General features: G+C 63.1%; 1 protein-coding gene across 1 annotated transcript in view; it reads right to left on the bottom strand.

The window, feature by feature from the left end:
* OBSL1 (obscurin like cytoskeletal adaptor 1) overlaps positions 1 to 12,325 on the bottom strand; it is a 60,663-nt gene extending 48,338 nt beyond the window's left edge. The window contains exons 1-5 of the mRNA XM_065413654.1: positions 12,070 to 12,325; positions 9,239 to 9,359; positions 6,138 to 7,267; positions 2,085 to 2,354; positions 1,307 to 1,567 (exon numbers count right to left, since the gene is read on the bottom strand). Coding sequence (XP_065269726.1) covers positions 1,307 to 1,567; positions 2,085 to 2,354; positions 6,138 to 7,267; positions 9,239 to 9,359; positions 12,070 to 12,325 — 2,038 coding nt within the window. The remainder of the gene's footprint in view (positions 1 to 1,306; positions 1,568 to 2,084; positions 2,355 to 6,137; positions 7,268 to 9,238; positions 9,360 to 12,069) is intronic.
* Positions 12,326 to 15,344: the final 3,019 nt, after the last annotated feature.

Genomic DNA, 15,344 nt, shown 5'->3' with positions numbered 1-15,344 from the left:
TGAGCCTCTGGGACTGTGTGAATCACCATGCAGGAGAGAGACATTAGTAAGCAAGCTCCTCTTCTACAGAAATTATGTCTCTCCCGAAAGAGGAGAGCCGGCAGCACCAGACAGGTTAGGGGTGGCTCTTGCAACTGGAAACTCCCTACATCTGGAGTGAGAAACCGTCAGCAAAATGCTGCTCTGCTCCCTGTGACGATGAGTCGTGCGAGTGGACGTCTCCCATCAGGTGAGTCCGCAGCTGGCGGGGGAGACCCCAAACCAAGGGAGCAAGGTATCTCTGTGCTGCTTGGACTCTGGGGATCAAGATGTTTCTAAGCATAAGCAGGAGATCCCCAGCTGCTTAGCCTGGGTTAGCCCCAAAGGACACACAGAGCTGGCTGATTATAGAAACCTACGTCACCTTTTGAAACCTAAGACTGTAAGTCATTTGTGTGTCTGTGTTTACTCCGTTTAGCCTTGTAAATAACTCTCATTTCCTTTTCCTACTTAATAAACCCTCAGATGGCTACTATAGGACTGGCTACACGCATTGTCTTCAGTGTGAGCCCTAAAGCACAAGTGACCTGGGGTTGGTGACTGGTCCTTTGGGACTGGGATCCTTGCTGTGTTGAATATTGCTGTGATCCTTGGTGTATGAGGCTGCCTGTCGCAGAGCTAGGCTCACCTCGTGACGAGACAGACCGGTGCACCAAGGGGACTGCCTATGACTCCGTGTTAAGGCTGGTAAAGTGCCTGAGGAGTTTGCACTAGCTGCAGAAGGTTGGTGAAATCCAAGTTTAGAGCTCACAACCAACATGGGGTTTGTGTCCTGGTTTGTACCCATCTGCCCTGAGGTTGTTGTTCACGCTTGTGCATCACCGCTGGGAGCATCACACTAGTTTCACAGATGTCATTGGGTCTAAGGCCAGAAGGGACCAGATCACCTATCACAGGCCCTTCATTTTTACCCAGATACCCCTATATTAAACCCAAAGATCTGAGTTAGACTCAAGCATTTTGGCCCTCAGGAAACTGAGCTGTGGCCACAGGCAGCAAACAGGAAAGACTGAGAGGCCACCGGCGGCCCAAGCCCCACAGTGGCAGGGAACAGATTAGGGAGAGGTGCCCAGATGATCCCAGCAGGTGAGCCACAGCCCAAGCTGCAGAGGAAGGCGAAACGCCCCGAGGTCCCTAATGGGGTACTGGGCCTTTCCCCTCTAGGGGACACTGGCTCCAATCCAACCCTAGGGCAGAGGGACCCCGACCCACAGACCGATGGGCTCCATGCTCCAGTGCACTCCCACCCCCGTGGTGGGGCTCTCACATTTGATGCGAAGCTGGGCTGACGTCTGCGACTCCCCCACGCTGAAGGAGATGACCCCAGCGTCCTCCCGCGTCACATGCACCAGGACCAGCAGGTGGGTTTTGCCGAAGCTCTTCAGCACAGTGCATGGTGTCTCCCGCAGCTCCAGCCCGTTCCGGCTCCAGCGGATTCCCTCCACGGCGTCCCGGGTCTCCACACAGAAGGCAGCATTCTCCCCCTCCATGACGTCCAGCTTCCGCGGAAGCCGCTTCACGATTGCCCCTGGGAGAGTGTCCAGGAATGGCCCAGAGTTACATGCAAGCGGGCAGCTCGGGACCCTGGGGCTGCGGTGCTGGCAGGGACATGGGGAGCCTGGGGCCCGAGGGTGCAGGAGCAGGAAATTCAGCAGCAAGAAAAGGGGGTGTCGGGAATGGGGCTGGCTTGAGGAGAAGAGAGGGGGGCAGGAATGGACAGGCTGGGAGCCGGGGCAGAGCACTATGGGGCAGGTTGGGCAGCTGGGGCAGGCGTTGGCTGGTTGGGGCAGGGACAGGGCAGGGGAAAGGCAGGACCAGGGAAGGTAACGAGTGACAGGCTGGGTGCGAAGTACAGGGTAGCAGGGTCAGGGCAGTGAGAAGCAGGACCAGGCAGGGCAGGGGGCGACAGGCTGGAAGCCAGGGACAGGGCAGGAGAAAGGCAGGACTGGACAGGGACAGGGGGCTGCAGCAGCAAGCGTCACAGGGAAGACGGTCTCCATGCCCATCTACTCAGGCTCCATGCACCCCGAGCCCGTCCCTCTCACCTCTGACTGAGACCTCAGCAATGCTGCGCCCTTTGTCCTTCATCTCGCAGAGGTAGATGCCGTCGTCGTCAGCGCGGGCGTCACGGATGGTCAGGCGTCGCACCAGGCCCTGCTCCTCAATCACGTACTTGTGGCTTGGCTGCAGCTGCTTGTCCTCCAGGTACCAGGCCGTGGGGATGGTCTCCAGGGGCACCTTGCACTCCAGCACGGCGTCCTCACACTCCTGCACCTCCACATCCTCCAGCTGCAACTGGAACCGCACCCGGTGCTCTGGTGCCGAGCAAGAGAGAGACAGGAACTGCAGAGAGCACGCGGGGCCCAGCCTGGCCAGGGCCACCACCACAGCAAGCCCAGGCCCCACTGCAGCTGCTTCAGAGGAAAGCAAAACCCCCATAACGCACCCAGCCTGTCCAGTCCCCTGGGCGCCCTGCTCCGGAGTCAGCCTGGCCCAGCCCCTGCCCAGAGCCGTCTGTTCCAGGGAGGGGGCAGCCGAAAGCTCTCCATTCCCAGCGGGTTATTTTGAGAGGTGGCAGGCGACACAGTGGGTGGCACTTGGTATGTTCAGCGCTCAGCCCCCTGCTGTCAGCTCTTCATGCTGTCACCAGCCCCCCTGCAGAGACACCGCTGCTCCAAACTCCCTGGGCCCCTCTCAGCCTCCAAAGGGCTGGGCCCCCCGGGCAGGCCCCTGTGCACCACCGGCCAGGCCAGGGTGTCTGTGGGGCTTGATTAGCATTACACTTTCCAAGCCCCAGTGCAGAGCGACAGACACTGTGCCAGAGGCACGGGGAAGCTCCTTCCATGGAGGCTGGGTAGCCGTCTGCCTGGGCTGGGTTAGACCCAGCAAATCCTGCATCGCGGCGGGGGGCAGCGTACCTGACCCTTGCGATCCCTTCGAACCCGATAATGCCAGGAAATACAAACCATCCAGGCATAGTTCAAGGGAGGCCCAAATCAGCCCATCCTGCCAGTGCCTTCATGGTGGCTGCCTTGTCACCCAGCACAACGGGGCCCTGAGCCCCACTGGGAACCCAGCTGCTCCAGCAACACACATGTAACGGGAGCATACGGCCGGGTCTACACTGGGAAATGAGGTCGGTAGAAATCATCGCTCAGGGGGCTGAAAAATCCACACCACTGATCAACACAGTTCTACCGACCTCAGCCCTGGTGTAGACAGCGCAAGGTCGCTGTCAACAGGAGAACCTCTCCCATCACGTTTTACGTGTCGCCAGCCCCTAGACAAATGGGTGGGGTGAGGGAGGTGGCATCTGGGGCTGTGGCAGAGCGCGTGTTGCTGCCGCACCCTTAAGAGCTGAAAGACGTGGGGTGGGAGCAGATGCAGCCTGTGCCCAGGAGGGAGCCAGGGCTGGCTGGGGCCCACCCGCTGGGCGGACTGGAAGGTGTGACTGTTAGCTGGGCAGTAAAGGTCGCTGCAGTTCAATTAACGACTCACGGGATTTGGGAGCCGTAATGAAGGGGAAGCGGCGACAGGGGGATTCCGCGGGAGGAGCCAATGTCTCCCGAAGGCCAGCCCTGTGCCATCCAGGGCCGCATGGCATGGGAACATGGTGTTTAATGCCGACCTCGCCTCCCCCTCCCCTCTCCTGCCCGAACCCAATCCTGGACCGAGTCCACGGGGCCCAGCAAGGCCGGGGGCACGAGACCACAGGCCCGCAGCCAGCCCCTGCCGATCACACACTCTCACGCCCCAGAGGCACTAAGCCCCCCGCCCCCCCCCCCCTAGCTTTGCCTCCTTGGCCTTCACAAGCACAACTGCCCCCAGGCTTCACCGAGGGCCGACATTCAGGGGAGCTCAGTGGGTTCCCCCTGGGTGCTGCATCCGCCTCCCACAGTCTCCCCCTCGCAGCCTCGAGCGCCCTCCCTTGGGGCCCGCCGAGGAGTGAGCGCCCCCTGTTCCCGGCTGCCTGCCTGGGGGCTCAGCACATGCTGGGCAGGGAGGGAGGGAAACGCTTCCAGCCGGGTTAGGCTCCCAGCCCCACCGGCTCAGGGCCAAACCCACTCAGCACTTCCATGGGAGATTGTCACTAACAGCTCACAGCCCCGCCCCCCCCGCCCCCAAACACATCGCCCCCCTCCCACCCAACCTGGCTCAGTGCCAGAAGGGATACATGGCCAGGTGTGATGAAGGGGGGGATGTTCTTAGTGTTTTGCATGAACCCTGTTTGTGTCTCAGTTTCCCTGTGTCCTGCATGTGTAACGAGGGGGTGGCGGGCGGGGTTGTTGCAGAGGACCAGGTGTGACCTCACCTAGCAGCCCGGACCCTGGATAACTGCCTGGAGATTGGGGACAAAGCGACTGGTGACCAGGAGGCCCAGCCCAGCTTGGCAGCCAGCCGGTTCTGGCCAGTGGGAGGACAATGGGCTGGGGAGAGAGGATCCCAGTGACCTGACCAGCCGGTTCCAGCCAGGGGTGGGAACAAAGGAGGGAAGAGAGGAGGCCCAGGTGACCTATTTACCTGGGACTGCAGACAATGGACAGGGGAGGAGCCGTAGGGGGAGATGATTTCGGATGATCGGCTGGAACGGGGGCGGCTGGACTGGGGAGAGAGGAGCCAGAGCGCCCCCCCCCCCTCCGAGGCTGGAGAGACCTAGATGTACTGGGCTGAGGGTTGCTAGCCTGGAGAGTTTCCTGTGCTGGGTTCAGACGCTCAATAAACCTCCTGTTTTATGCCGGCTGGGACCGTATGGAGCCAAGAGAGAGCACAAGTCCTGTGAGTCCGTGACACCAGGACCCTTCTGTCCTGCTCCCCTGTCGCTCTTCTCGCTTGAGCCTCCGAGCCCAGACAGCAGCAGCACCAAGCCGGGGTGAAGGCAGGACAGCCAGAGAGACAGGCCCTGATCCTGGCTGGCCAGAGCAGTCCTAGGTCATCGTGGCATCCCCGCCTATGTCCTAGGGCTGGTGACTGGTGCGAGAGCCTCCCCTTCCCGTGCCCTTTGACGCTGGAACCGGAGACCTCCCGCAACCCACCGAACAGCCTTCTGCGTCCCCAAGCCCACCCTTCTGCCTTGCAATGTCCTAACCAGAAATGCCACTGCAATAAAGCGGGAATTGGCTGTAATATTTTCATGAAGCCTATGCGTGCCTCAGTTTCCCCTATGTGCTGCAGTGACCTCGGGGATAGAAAGGCCTGTCGCTCTCTGGGCCGGCTAACACAGGTGTGACGGGCTCCCAGCTGTCTGGGCCCTTAGGTCCCATATCAGTGGAGCTCTGAGAAGACAATGGCAAATCCGACTGTCCAGACATGGACCCCAGCAACCAGCGACCCAGAGAGATCTGGACTCCCCGCCTCTCCCAGCATCCCCCAGCTCGGGATCAAAGGGCTGGGGGAAGGGGGAGGGGAGAGTTAAGTGTGGGCTGCAGGCAGCAATCAGTGCACCTGGCCTGGGACAAGATCAGAGGGATGGGGCTTTGGGCTCTGGGCTCCCCAAGGGCTCCCTGTGCTGGGTCCAGGTGACTAATAACCCGCCTGTCGGCCCGCGCTGCCTATGTGTCCCTGCAGATGCTTGGTGCTGCCCCCCAAGATGGTACAAGTCTCCATCGGGGTCTGTCTCAGGGGGATTTGCTGCCTGGAGCTCATGGTGGGGGGGCAGGGGGGCTGCAGGCCCATGGGGCCAGCCCCAGGAGACGGTGAAGCCACGTGGCTTCCACTGGAGGAGGTGTGAGACCCCTCGGGGGCCTGGCCCACTGACGGGGCCTCCCAGAGCCGGTCCCCATGCTGGGGCCGTGGCCACGATCCTGATCCCACCATTACCACCACCACCTCCTCCAGACCACCGCGGCCCACCCTACAGCCCCAGAGCCCTGGCTTCTCTGCAAATTGTCCCACTGGCAAATCAGGATCCCGTTTCCGCTTCCTCCTGATCCAGCCCCCCCGGGTAACCCCAGCTCACCAGGGAACCAGTGCGAGCGGGTCAGGTTTGCCCCTCCATACACCTGGGCTAAAGCCATTGACCAGCAGCAGCCTGCTCTGACCCCGCCCCTCGCCCGCTGTGGGCAAGGCCCCTGTGTCTCTGCACCCCCCCAGGGCCCTACCTCTCACATGGAGCTGCACGGCACTCAGGGTCTGGCCAGCCGTGTTGGAGGCGGTGCAGATGTACAGCCCCTGGTCCCGGGCCTTGCAGTACAGCACTTTCAGGATGAAGTAGCCTTCCCTGTCCTCATAGACCAGGTGCCTCCTGTCTGGCGCAACGACCTTCCCGTCCTTCTTCCACACAATCTCGGGCTTCGGCTTGCCCGTCACGTAGCAGCGGAACTTGGCGTGCTTCCCCTCGCTCACAGCGAACGCCTTGGCTTTGGGTGCGCCGGGAGCCACCTCGCCATTGGGCCGGGCCGGCCAGGGCACGGAGCGCTGCCCGTGGCAGTGTCTCCTGTCACCGTGCTGATCCGGCTGCTTACTGAAATGGCTCAGGGGCCAGCAGTTCCTGGGGGAGCCCAGGAAGGGGCCATCTGGCAGCCCACGAGCCATGGGGTCGACCAGGAGCACAGCTGCTGCCAGGGCCTCCCCTGAGCGGTTCCGCGCCCTGCACACATAGACCCCTCCGTCCGGGGGCCGGGCACCGAAGATCTTCAGGAAATGCCAGTCTTCCGGCTCCTTCCCCACCGAGAAATGGCTGCTCTCAAAGAGATCCGACAGCTGGCGCCCATCCTTCTCCCACTGCAGCACAGGGCTAGGCTGCCCCAAGACCCTGCAGGTGAACATCACATCCTCCCCCCTGCAGACCTGCCAGGACAGAGGCTTGCTCAGAAAAACGGGGGGCACATCCTCAGGGTGTCCCTCCTGCTGCAGCTCCTCCGCCTCCACCTTGAGTGTGGCAGCAGCGTACGTCTCCCCGATGGCGTTCTTGGCCTTGCAGACATACTGCCCGCTGTCCGCTGGGGTCACCTGGGAAATCGACAGGCTGTACACGGTCCCCTCGGCCTCCACCTGGAAGCGGCCCAGCAGCGCGATCGGGGATTTGTCCTTCTCCCAGATGATGCTGGGGCGTGGGTCGCCCGCGATCTGGCACTTCAGGACGGCATCAGCACCACTCTGCACTGTGAAAGTGCGGGGGTACGCAAGGAACCGGGGGGCCCCCCCAAACACGTCCATCTCCGGACTCAGCTGGGGCACTGCAGGTCCCCGCACCAGGGGCTCAGCCAGGACAGCAACTGGGCCCAGACACCTGGAGGGACAGACAGACAGACAGCACTAGGAGTCCAACCCTGCTGCAGGAGAAGGCTATGGGGCAAGCAGAGGCATTGCACTGTAGGGACAGAGCCCCTCATGGCACGCCCTCCGGGAGCCAGCCTCCCCTCAGCAAGGCCACGGCAAGGTCAGCCCACTGGAGAAGCGGCTCTGGGGCCTGCCTCTTTCAAAGCAGAGCCCCCTGGACCCCTCAGCCCAGGGCCTCGTGGGGCGCAGGCCCCTGGCCAGGCGAAGCAGCTGCCCACACCTCTGGGAGCTGGAAGCTCAGAAGAATCTTGTGCCGAGTCCTTTGGCCAGAAGACAGCGGCCACCCGCAGACAGGTGGGCCCTGGACATGTTGAGTCCCCAGCCCCCTGGATTCCACCCCAGCCCCAGTGCATCAGGTTTCCCTGCAGGCCGCCAGCCCAAGCCTATTGTTAGACGGTTATTTTGGTCTCGCTGGGACTCCGCTCACTTCCTGGATCCCCTGATGGCGCGAACACAACCGGTCCAGGCTGCCGGGGCTCTTAGCCAGCGCCAGCCTCGGGCACAGAGCCAAGCAGCCCTGCGGTGGCTCGGACAGGCCTGGCTGGACGCCCCAGGAGCCTGTGCAATGGTACATACGGTCTCTCCCCTTCTCCCAAACGCCCCCTAGATCTCCTGTGCCCTGCGGGTCCCATACCTGGCACCCAGAGGCCCCCCTCTACCCTCCTGGGCCCGCACAGGACTCTGCTGCCCCATGACTTTTCATCACTGCTGAAAGCCAGCTCAGCTGAAAACCGACATGCAGGCAAATCTGCTGACACCAGGCTGGCTCAGGGGTGGGGAATGGGACCCAGGCCCCCTCCCCTCTCGGGGACAACAGCTCTGATCTGGCCCCAGGGCAGGGTACTGGCTGGCTCAGGGGTGGGGAATGGTACTCTGGGCCTGTCCCCTTGAGGGCACCAGTCCCAATCCCGCCGGTTGGCAGTGACCAATGTTTTTCCTCGGGCTCCCGTTTGGTGGCCTCCTTCCTGCGTGTGACTTGATTTGGGGGTGGGATGCAGCAGGGGGAGGGGGTCCTGTGGCACAGGTGTCACATCCCAGCACTATGGCACTAACCAGCCCCTTCGATGGCAGCCCAGAGTCATCCTGCCCCGACTCGTCTGCCTTGGGTACCCAGCACCAGCCCAGCACTGAAATGAAACAAATACCACCGGGGCCCCGGCCTTCCCTCCCACACAGGAGACAGAGGGACAGAGATGCCCTCCTGGGCCTGGGGGGCAGAGGAGCAGGGGCAGGAGGGAAAGAGACCCCCTCATCCTGGGCCTGTGGGGCAGAGGAAAGCAGAGACGCTCCCTTCTTGGCTGGGGCAGAGGGGGTAAAGGGCAGAGGCAGCTCCCTGTGGGGGTGTGGGGCAGAGGCAGGTCCCTGTGAGGGTGTGGGGCAGAGGGGGTGAGGGAGCAGAGGAAGCTCCCTGTGGAGGTGTGGGGCAGAGGGGGGAGGGGGCAGAGGCAGGTCCCTGTGGGGGTGTGGGGCAGAGGGGGAAGGGAGCAGAGGCAACTCCCTGTGGGGGTGTGGGGCAGAGGAGGTGAGGGGGCAGAGGCAGGTCCCTGTGGGGGTGTGGGGCAGAGGAGGTGAGGGGGCAGAGGCAGGTCCCTGTGGAGGTGTGGGGCAGAGGAGGTGAGGGGGCAGAGGCAGCTCCCTGCTGGATGTATGGGGCCGAGGGGGGAGGGGGCAGAGGCAGCTCCCTGTGGGGGAGTGGGGCAGAGGGGGCAGGGGGCAGCGATGCAACAGGACAGGGAACCACTGGCTCCTTCCCCTCCATTCCTGCAAGATCATGTGGGGTGGAGCCGCATTCCTGCAGCATCTGGCCTGGCTCACGCTGAGGGGCTGATAAGGGACTGTCACTCCGGGCAGCAGAATCCAGGCTGGCGGGAGGTGGCCAGGGCAGCCTGACCTCCCTGCCAGACGGGCCCTCTCCACTTACCAGCCCACAGGGCGGGCACCTGGGGAGACACTCCCTGAAGCCGGACTGGCAGACCAGGTGCCCGATCCCCCCGCGGGCCCCTGGGGACAGAGCGGCACCGTCCTCCTGGCGGCTGAGTGGCCTGCAGGGGAGAGAGGGTGTCGCGCTGTGCGTGGGCAGCGGAATTAACCCCTCCGGTGGGGAGAGGGGCAGGCAGCCCCCGCTGGCACTGGGGCAGGCAGGGCTCCGGTGGGGAGAGGGGCTGGCAGTCCCCCGCTGGCACTGGGGCAGGCAGGGCTCCGGTGGGGGGGAGAGCAGACACAGCCCCTCCTGGGCTGCGGCATGGAGGGCTCCTGCTGGGAGCAGGAGGTGCAGAGGTTCCCCCATTGCTGCTGGGCAGTAAATTGTGACTGGCGTCAGGATCACCCTGGGTGAACCCAGGACCCGGCTCCAATAGGCCCCTCTGCTCTTCTCGGGCTCCATAGGGCGGCCCTGCACCTGGCCCCTCCTGCGGGGCTAGGACCCATGTGCCCCCGTGCCCTGACCTCACCCCCACATCCATCACGGGAACCTGGGGAAAGGCATCCCTCACGAGGCCTGCGAATTCCTCGCGGGCTCCTTGCAACTGGCAGAGCAGGCGGCCGAGATACTCACGGTGCCAGGCACAGAGCTGGGGACAGAGTCAGAACCAGGCCAGCGGGGCCGGACCCTGCTTTGCCTCAGGTAGGCTCTACCCACAAGCCTGCAAGTCCTCCCCGCTCAGAGAGCCTCTTTCCCGTCCGTCCGTCCGTGCGACTCTGTCACACACGCTCCATCCATCCGTCCAACTCTGCTCCTCGTTCCTGTCGCTGCCCCACACCTGCACGCCAGCCCAGCTGTGCCCTGGCACCTCCTCCCCGCACACGCACCTTGCTCCGCTGCCTTCGCCGTCCCCACGTCCGTCACCCTGCTCCCGCTGCCTCTGCCTGCACAGCTCCAGGGTGTCAACATGCAGGGACCAAATGTTACAAATGCCTGCAGCTGCTGTCCCCAAAAATACCCTCCGATGACACGCGGGGCTGATAACGCGGGGCTGGGCAGGGCCAGCTATCTATAGCGCCCCAGCAGGAGTGCAGCCCTCGGCCCCAGCCAGGCCCTGCCCTGCCGCTCTCCTCGGGCACACAGCTCAGCACCACACAGCACAGACCCTGCGCAGGACCCTTGGGTGTCAGCACAGCCTCCAGTGACACCAAGCTGCACACACTAGACAGGGTGCGCAGTGACCAGAGGCCAGCAGCTCCCCGCTAGCAAGCAGCCAGGAAGCCGGGAATGGGGTACAGCGGATGCTAGCCCACAGCTGGGGGCTGAATGCTGCGTGAAGGCGGGGGATGGGGAGGCAGGGGACAATGGAATGCAGCAGGGGTGGGATGGAGCACAGGGGATGATGGCTTGCAGCAGGGACGTGGGGCCCGGGAGACACCAGGCTGCAGCGGGGGTGGGATCGGGGGCAGGGATGTGGGGGGCAGGGATGTGGGGCACAGGGACGTGGGGTGCGGGAGACACCAGGCTGCAGTGGGGGCACAGAGATGTGGGGGGCAGGGGCGTGGGAGACGCCAGCCTGCAGCTGGGGTGGGATGGGGCACAGAGACGTGGGGTGCAGGTATTGGGGTGCGGGAGATGCCAGGCTGCAGCAGGAGGTGGGATGGGGCACAGGGACGTGGGGCACGGGAGATGCCAGACTGCAGTGGGGGTGGGATGGGGTGCAGGGATGTGGGGGGCAGGGACTTGGGGTGCGGGAGACACCAGGCTGCAGCAGCTGAAGGCAGAATGTGCAGGAAGGAAGCAGAGGCCTTTCCAATATCAAGTGAAGCCGCAGGAACAGCATCGCACCCCCAGACCCAGTCCAGCTTCTTGGCTTCCTCCCACCTCAGGGTGTCCCAGCCCAGCCGCCCCCTGCACCCCCCACCCCGTCACACCCTGGCCTGGCCTTCCCGGGTCTCCTCCCCCTTCAGGATATCGCACCCTAGCCCACCCCCCACATCCTGGTTTTACCTTCCTGGGCTTCATGGCCCAGCTCGGCCCAGCCCAGCCCCCCCTTGCTCCTCCTAGTTAGAGTGACCAGATGTCCTGTTTTTGTAGGGACAGTCCCTGTTTTTGGGACTTTCTCTTATATTAGGGTTACCATACGTCCGGATTTTCCTGGACATGTCCGGCTTTTTGGGCTCCAAATCCCCGTCCGGGGGGAAATCCCAAAAAGCCGGACATGTCCGGGAAAATCGGGACATGCGGGGCCGGCGGTGCTGGGCCGGGGGCTGGGCCGGGGGCCGGCAGTGCTGGGCGGGCCGGGGGTGCTCGGCCGGGGGCTGGCCCGGGGCCGGCACCCCAGAGCCCGAGCCGACCCAGGCTGGAGATGCCGGGGGGGCCAGACTGGGCCGCGCCTCCTCCCCCCACACTCCCCTTACCTGCTTCAGGCTTCCCGCGAATCAAATGTTCGCGGGAAGCAGGGGAGGGGGCGGAGTTGGGGCGGGGACTTTGGGGAAGGGGCGGGGGCGGGGCCCCGTGGAGTGTCCTCCTTTTGGAGGCTCAAAATATGGTAACCCTATCTTATATAGGCGTCTATTACCACCACCCCACCCCCGTCCCGTTTTTTCACAGTTGCTATCTGGTCACCCTACTCCTAGTCCCAGCCCAGCTTCGTGGCCTCCTCCCCAGCTCAGGGGGGCCCTGCCCAGCCTCCCCAGCCCCCAGTCCCAGCCCTGGCCTGGCCTTCCCAGGTCCCCTCCCCAGCTCAGCAGGCCCGGCCCAACCTCCTGGTGCTGGGGCCTGTCAGGGAGGCTGGGCCTGGCCAGGCCTGGGAGGATCCTGGCTCTCACCCAGGCAGCAGCCAAACTGGTGCCGAAGGGGCTCGGCTACAACCCCGCTCAGGCGCCCGCAGTGCCATGTCCCGGCCGCGCACACGGGCTCCTGCTGGAATTTCCTGGGCCAGGGGCTGGCGCTGCCTCGGCAGCTGTTTCCACGCTGGACCCATCGGCTCCTCAGCGCCAGGCCTGGCTCCCTGGAGCCTCTCTGACAGTCCCAGCCTCCCAGGCCAAACGGGACGATGCGCTCGGCTGGACTGGCCCCAGGCATCGCACAGGCCACAGACCGTCCCTGAATTAATTCCCGTTTGCCCTACAGCTCAGCTCTCGGGAAACCCGCAATCCTGGTACCAACCTGGCCAGTGATGGAGACGCCCCCACGCCCCTGGTAAGTTGTGCCAGCGGTAACAAACTGCGCCCGATTGCTACTGAATGTGTCTGGCTTCTCCTTCCAGCCACTGGCTTGGGCCATAATTTGTCAGCTGCACTGATGCGATGGCCACTCCTGCCACGCCCCAGCCAGGGTTACACCTGGGAGCCAGAAAACAAGCCACTGGCCAGAGAACCAATTAATTATCATAGGAAGCCAGGCAGGGCCCTGCCCCCAGGGCTGACGGGAAAGGCTTCCGCCGCGACACAAGGGTGGGTAAGAAAGGGTGGGGCCGGGGCAGGCTCTGGCATTGCTTCCTGTAAACGGTACAGGGTTAGGGTTGCCAGGTCTCCGGTGTTTGACCAGAACACCCAGTTGAAAAGGGACCCTGGTGATTCAGTCAGCAAAAGTCTGGTCGGCAGCGCAGTGGGGCTAAGGCAGGATCCCTGCCTGCCGTGGCTTCACGCGGCTCCTGGAAGCAGTGGCATGTCTCCCCCCTGGCTCCTAGGCACAGAGGCAGCCAGGGGGCTCCACACCAGGGCCGGCTCCAGCATTTTTGCCACCCCAAGCGGCAAAAAACAAATAAATAAAAAATAAAAACCCCGCGATCGGCGGCAGTTCTACCGCCGCCGCTTCATTCTTCGGCGGCAATTCAGCGGCAGGTCCTTCCCCGGGACTAAGGGGCCCGTCGCCGAATTGCTGCCGAAGAGCCAGACATGCCGCTCCTTTAGGTTGGCCGCCCCAAGCACCTGCTTGCTGTGCTGGTGCCTGGAGCCGGCCCTGCTCCACACGCTGCTCCGCCCCAAGCACCGCTCCCATTGGCTGGGAACCACAGCCAATGGGAGCTGCAGGGGCAGCACCTGCGGATGGGGCAGCGCACAGGGCCGCCTGGCTGTGCCTCCGCGTAGGACCCGGAGGGGGGACATCCCGCTGCTTCTGGGAGCTGCCTCAGGTAAGCGCCACCCGGAGCACCCCTGACCCCTCCCGCGCCCCAACCTCCTGCCCCAGCCCAGATCCCCCTACTGCCCTCTGAACCCCTCAATCCCAGCATGGAGCCCCCTCCTGCACCCCAAATCCCTCAGCCCTGGTCCCACACCAGCACCCGCACCCCCAGCCAGAGCCCACACCATCCCTGCACCCCAATCCCCTGCCCCAGCCTGGAGCCCCTGCCTGCACCCTGAATCCCTCATTTCTAGCCCCACCCCAGAACCCACACCCCCAGCCCAGAGCCCATACCCCCTCCCACACCCCAACCTCCTGCCTCAGCCCGGAGCCCCCTCCCATACTCCAAACCCCTCAGCTCCACCCTCCAGCACAGAGCCCCCTCCTACACCCCAAACCCCTTGTCACGGAGTCCCCGGGCGATGCTCTGGAACTGCTCCCCACAAAGCCAGTCAGGACTTTGGGGAGCCTCCTCTCCCTCGGAGCAGACTGTCTTCAGGGCAAGAAGCTCACACGGCTTCACCTCCTGGGTCTGACCTTGGAGCATTCAGCATATGCCCCTCCGTGTGCTTCCCACAGCAAGTCCGCCCAGGCAGGGTCCTGGGGAAGCCACAGGGTCCTGCACCCCCGCTTCGCAGTCAGACGTGACTCTCAGCCAGCCAGTAAAACAGAGGTTTATTCGATGACAGGAACACGGTCTAAAACAGAGCTTATAGGTACAGAGAACGGGATCCCTCAGCCCGGTCCATTATGGGGTCCTGCGAGCCAGACACCCCCGTCTGCCCTCACTCCTAGTCCCCAGCCAGCTCCCAACTGAAACCCCCTCCAGCCCCTCCTCCTCTGGGCTTTGTCTCTTTCCCGGGCCAGGAGGTCACCTGACCTCTTTGTTCTCCCACACCTTTAGCATCCCCTTGCAGGGGGGAAGGGCCTGGCCATTAGTTGCCAGGAGACAGAGGGTCGGCCAAAAACTGAGGCACCCACACAGTATTCAGAGGAAACATTAAGAACAGTCCCACTTCGTCATACCCCCATCTCTGGCCCCACCCCAGAGCCCGCACCCCAAGCCGGAGCTCCCCACCCCCTGCCCCAGCCCGATAAAAATGAGCGATTGAGTGAGGGTGGGGAGAGCAAGTACAGAGGGAGGGGGGATGGAGTGAGCAGGGACGGGGCCTTGAAGAAAATAAATAAAAAAACATATATATATGGAGATATACCTATCTCCTAGAACTGGAAGGGACCCCAAAAGGTCATCAAGTCCAGCCCCCTACCTTCACTAGCAGGACCAAGTACTGATTTTGCCCCAGACCCCTAAGTGGCCCCCTCAAGGATTGAGCTCATAACCCTGGGTTTAGCAGGCCAATGCTCAAACCACTGAGTGATCCCTCCCTCTAGGGACAAGGGTGTTTGGTTTTGTGTGAGTAGAAAGTTGGCAACCCCATACAGGGTCTCTCTACACTGCAGTCGGGAGGTCTGATGGCACCACCTGAGCTAGCTCTGATCTAGCTAGAAAACATTTTCAGTGACCCCCCACCCCCCGCAGACTGGATGAGCCATTAAAAAAAGCTGTAACAAACCGGCCAAGGAACAAAAATTAAATCATAGTTTAGAAAGGCAAACGGGCTCAGTCGAGCAATGTGATGGCCTTTTCAGCAGGTGCCCAGGGCAACCGCCCTGCTTGCCCGCCCCTCGCCAAACTCCAGTGGAAACCCGAGAAGCAAACCCTCTTTGGCCAGGAACCCCAGCACTGACGGCTGCTGAGCAGAACCAGGCCAGTTCGCCTCGCTGCAAAGACACAACAGCACACCAGCCAGGCGTCACTCGGCCCAGCCGTTGGCCGCCGCAGCAGCAGGGTCGTTGGTACAGCTAACCCCGCTGTGTAACCAGGGGTGACTAAGAGCAGTAGTGTCAGGTGGGTTGCAGACCCAGGCACTGGTTACAGGCGGGCATACACAGCAGTAGTGTCAGGCGGTCTGCAGCA

This window comes from Emys orbicularis, chromosome 11 (assembly GCF_028017835.1).
Source record: "Emys orbicularis isolate rEmyOrb1 chromosome 11, rEmyOrb1.hap1, whole genome shotgun sequence".
In the NCBI taxonomy this organism is placed as follows: Eukaryota; Metazoa; Chordata; order Testudines; family Emydidae; genus Emys; species Emys orbicularis.
The sequence above is the reverse complement of the archived record's forward strand: the minus strand, read 5'-3'. Positions and strand labels throughout refer to the sequence as shown.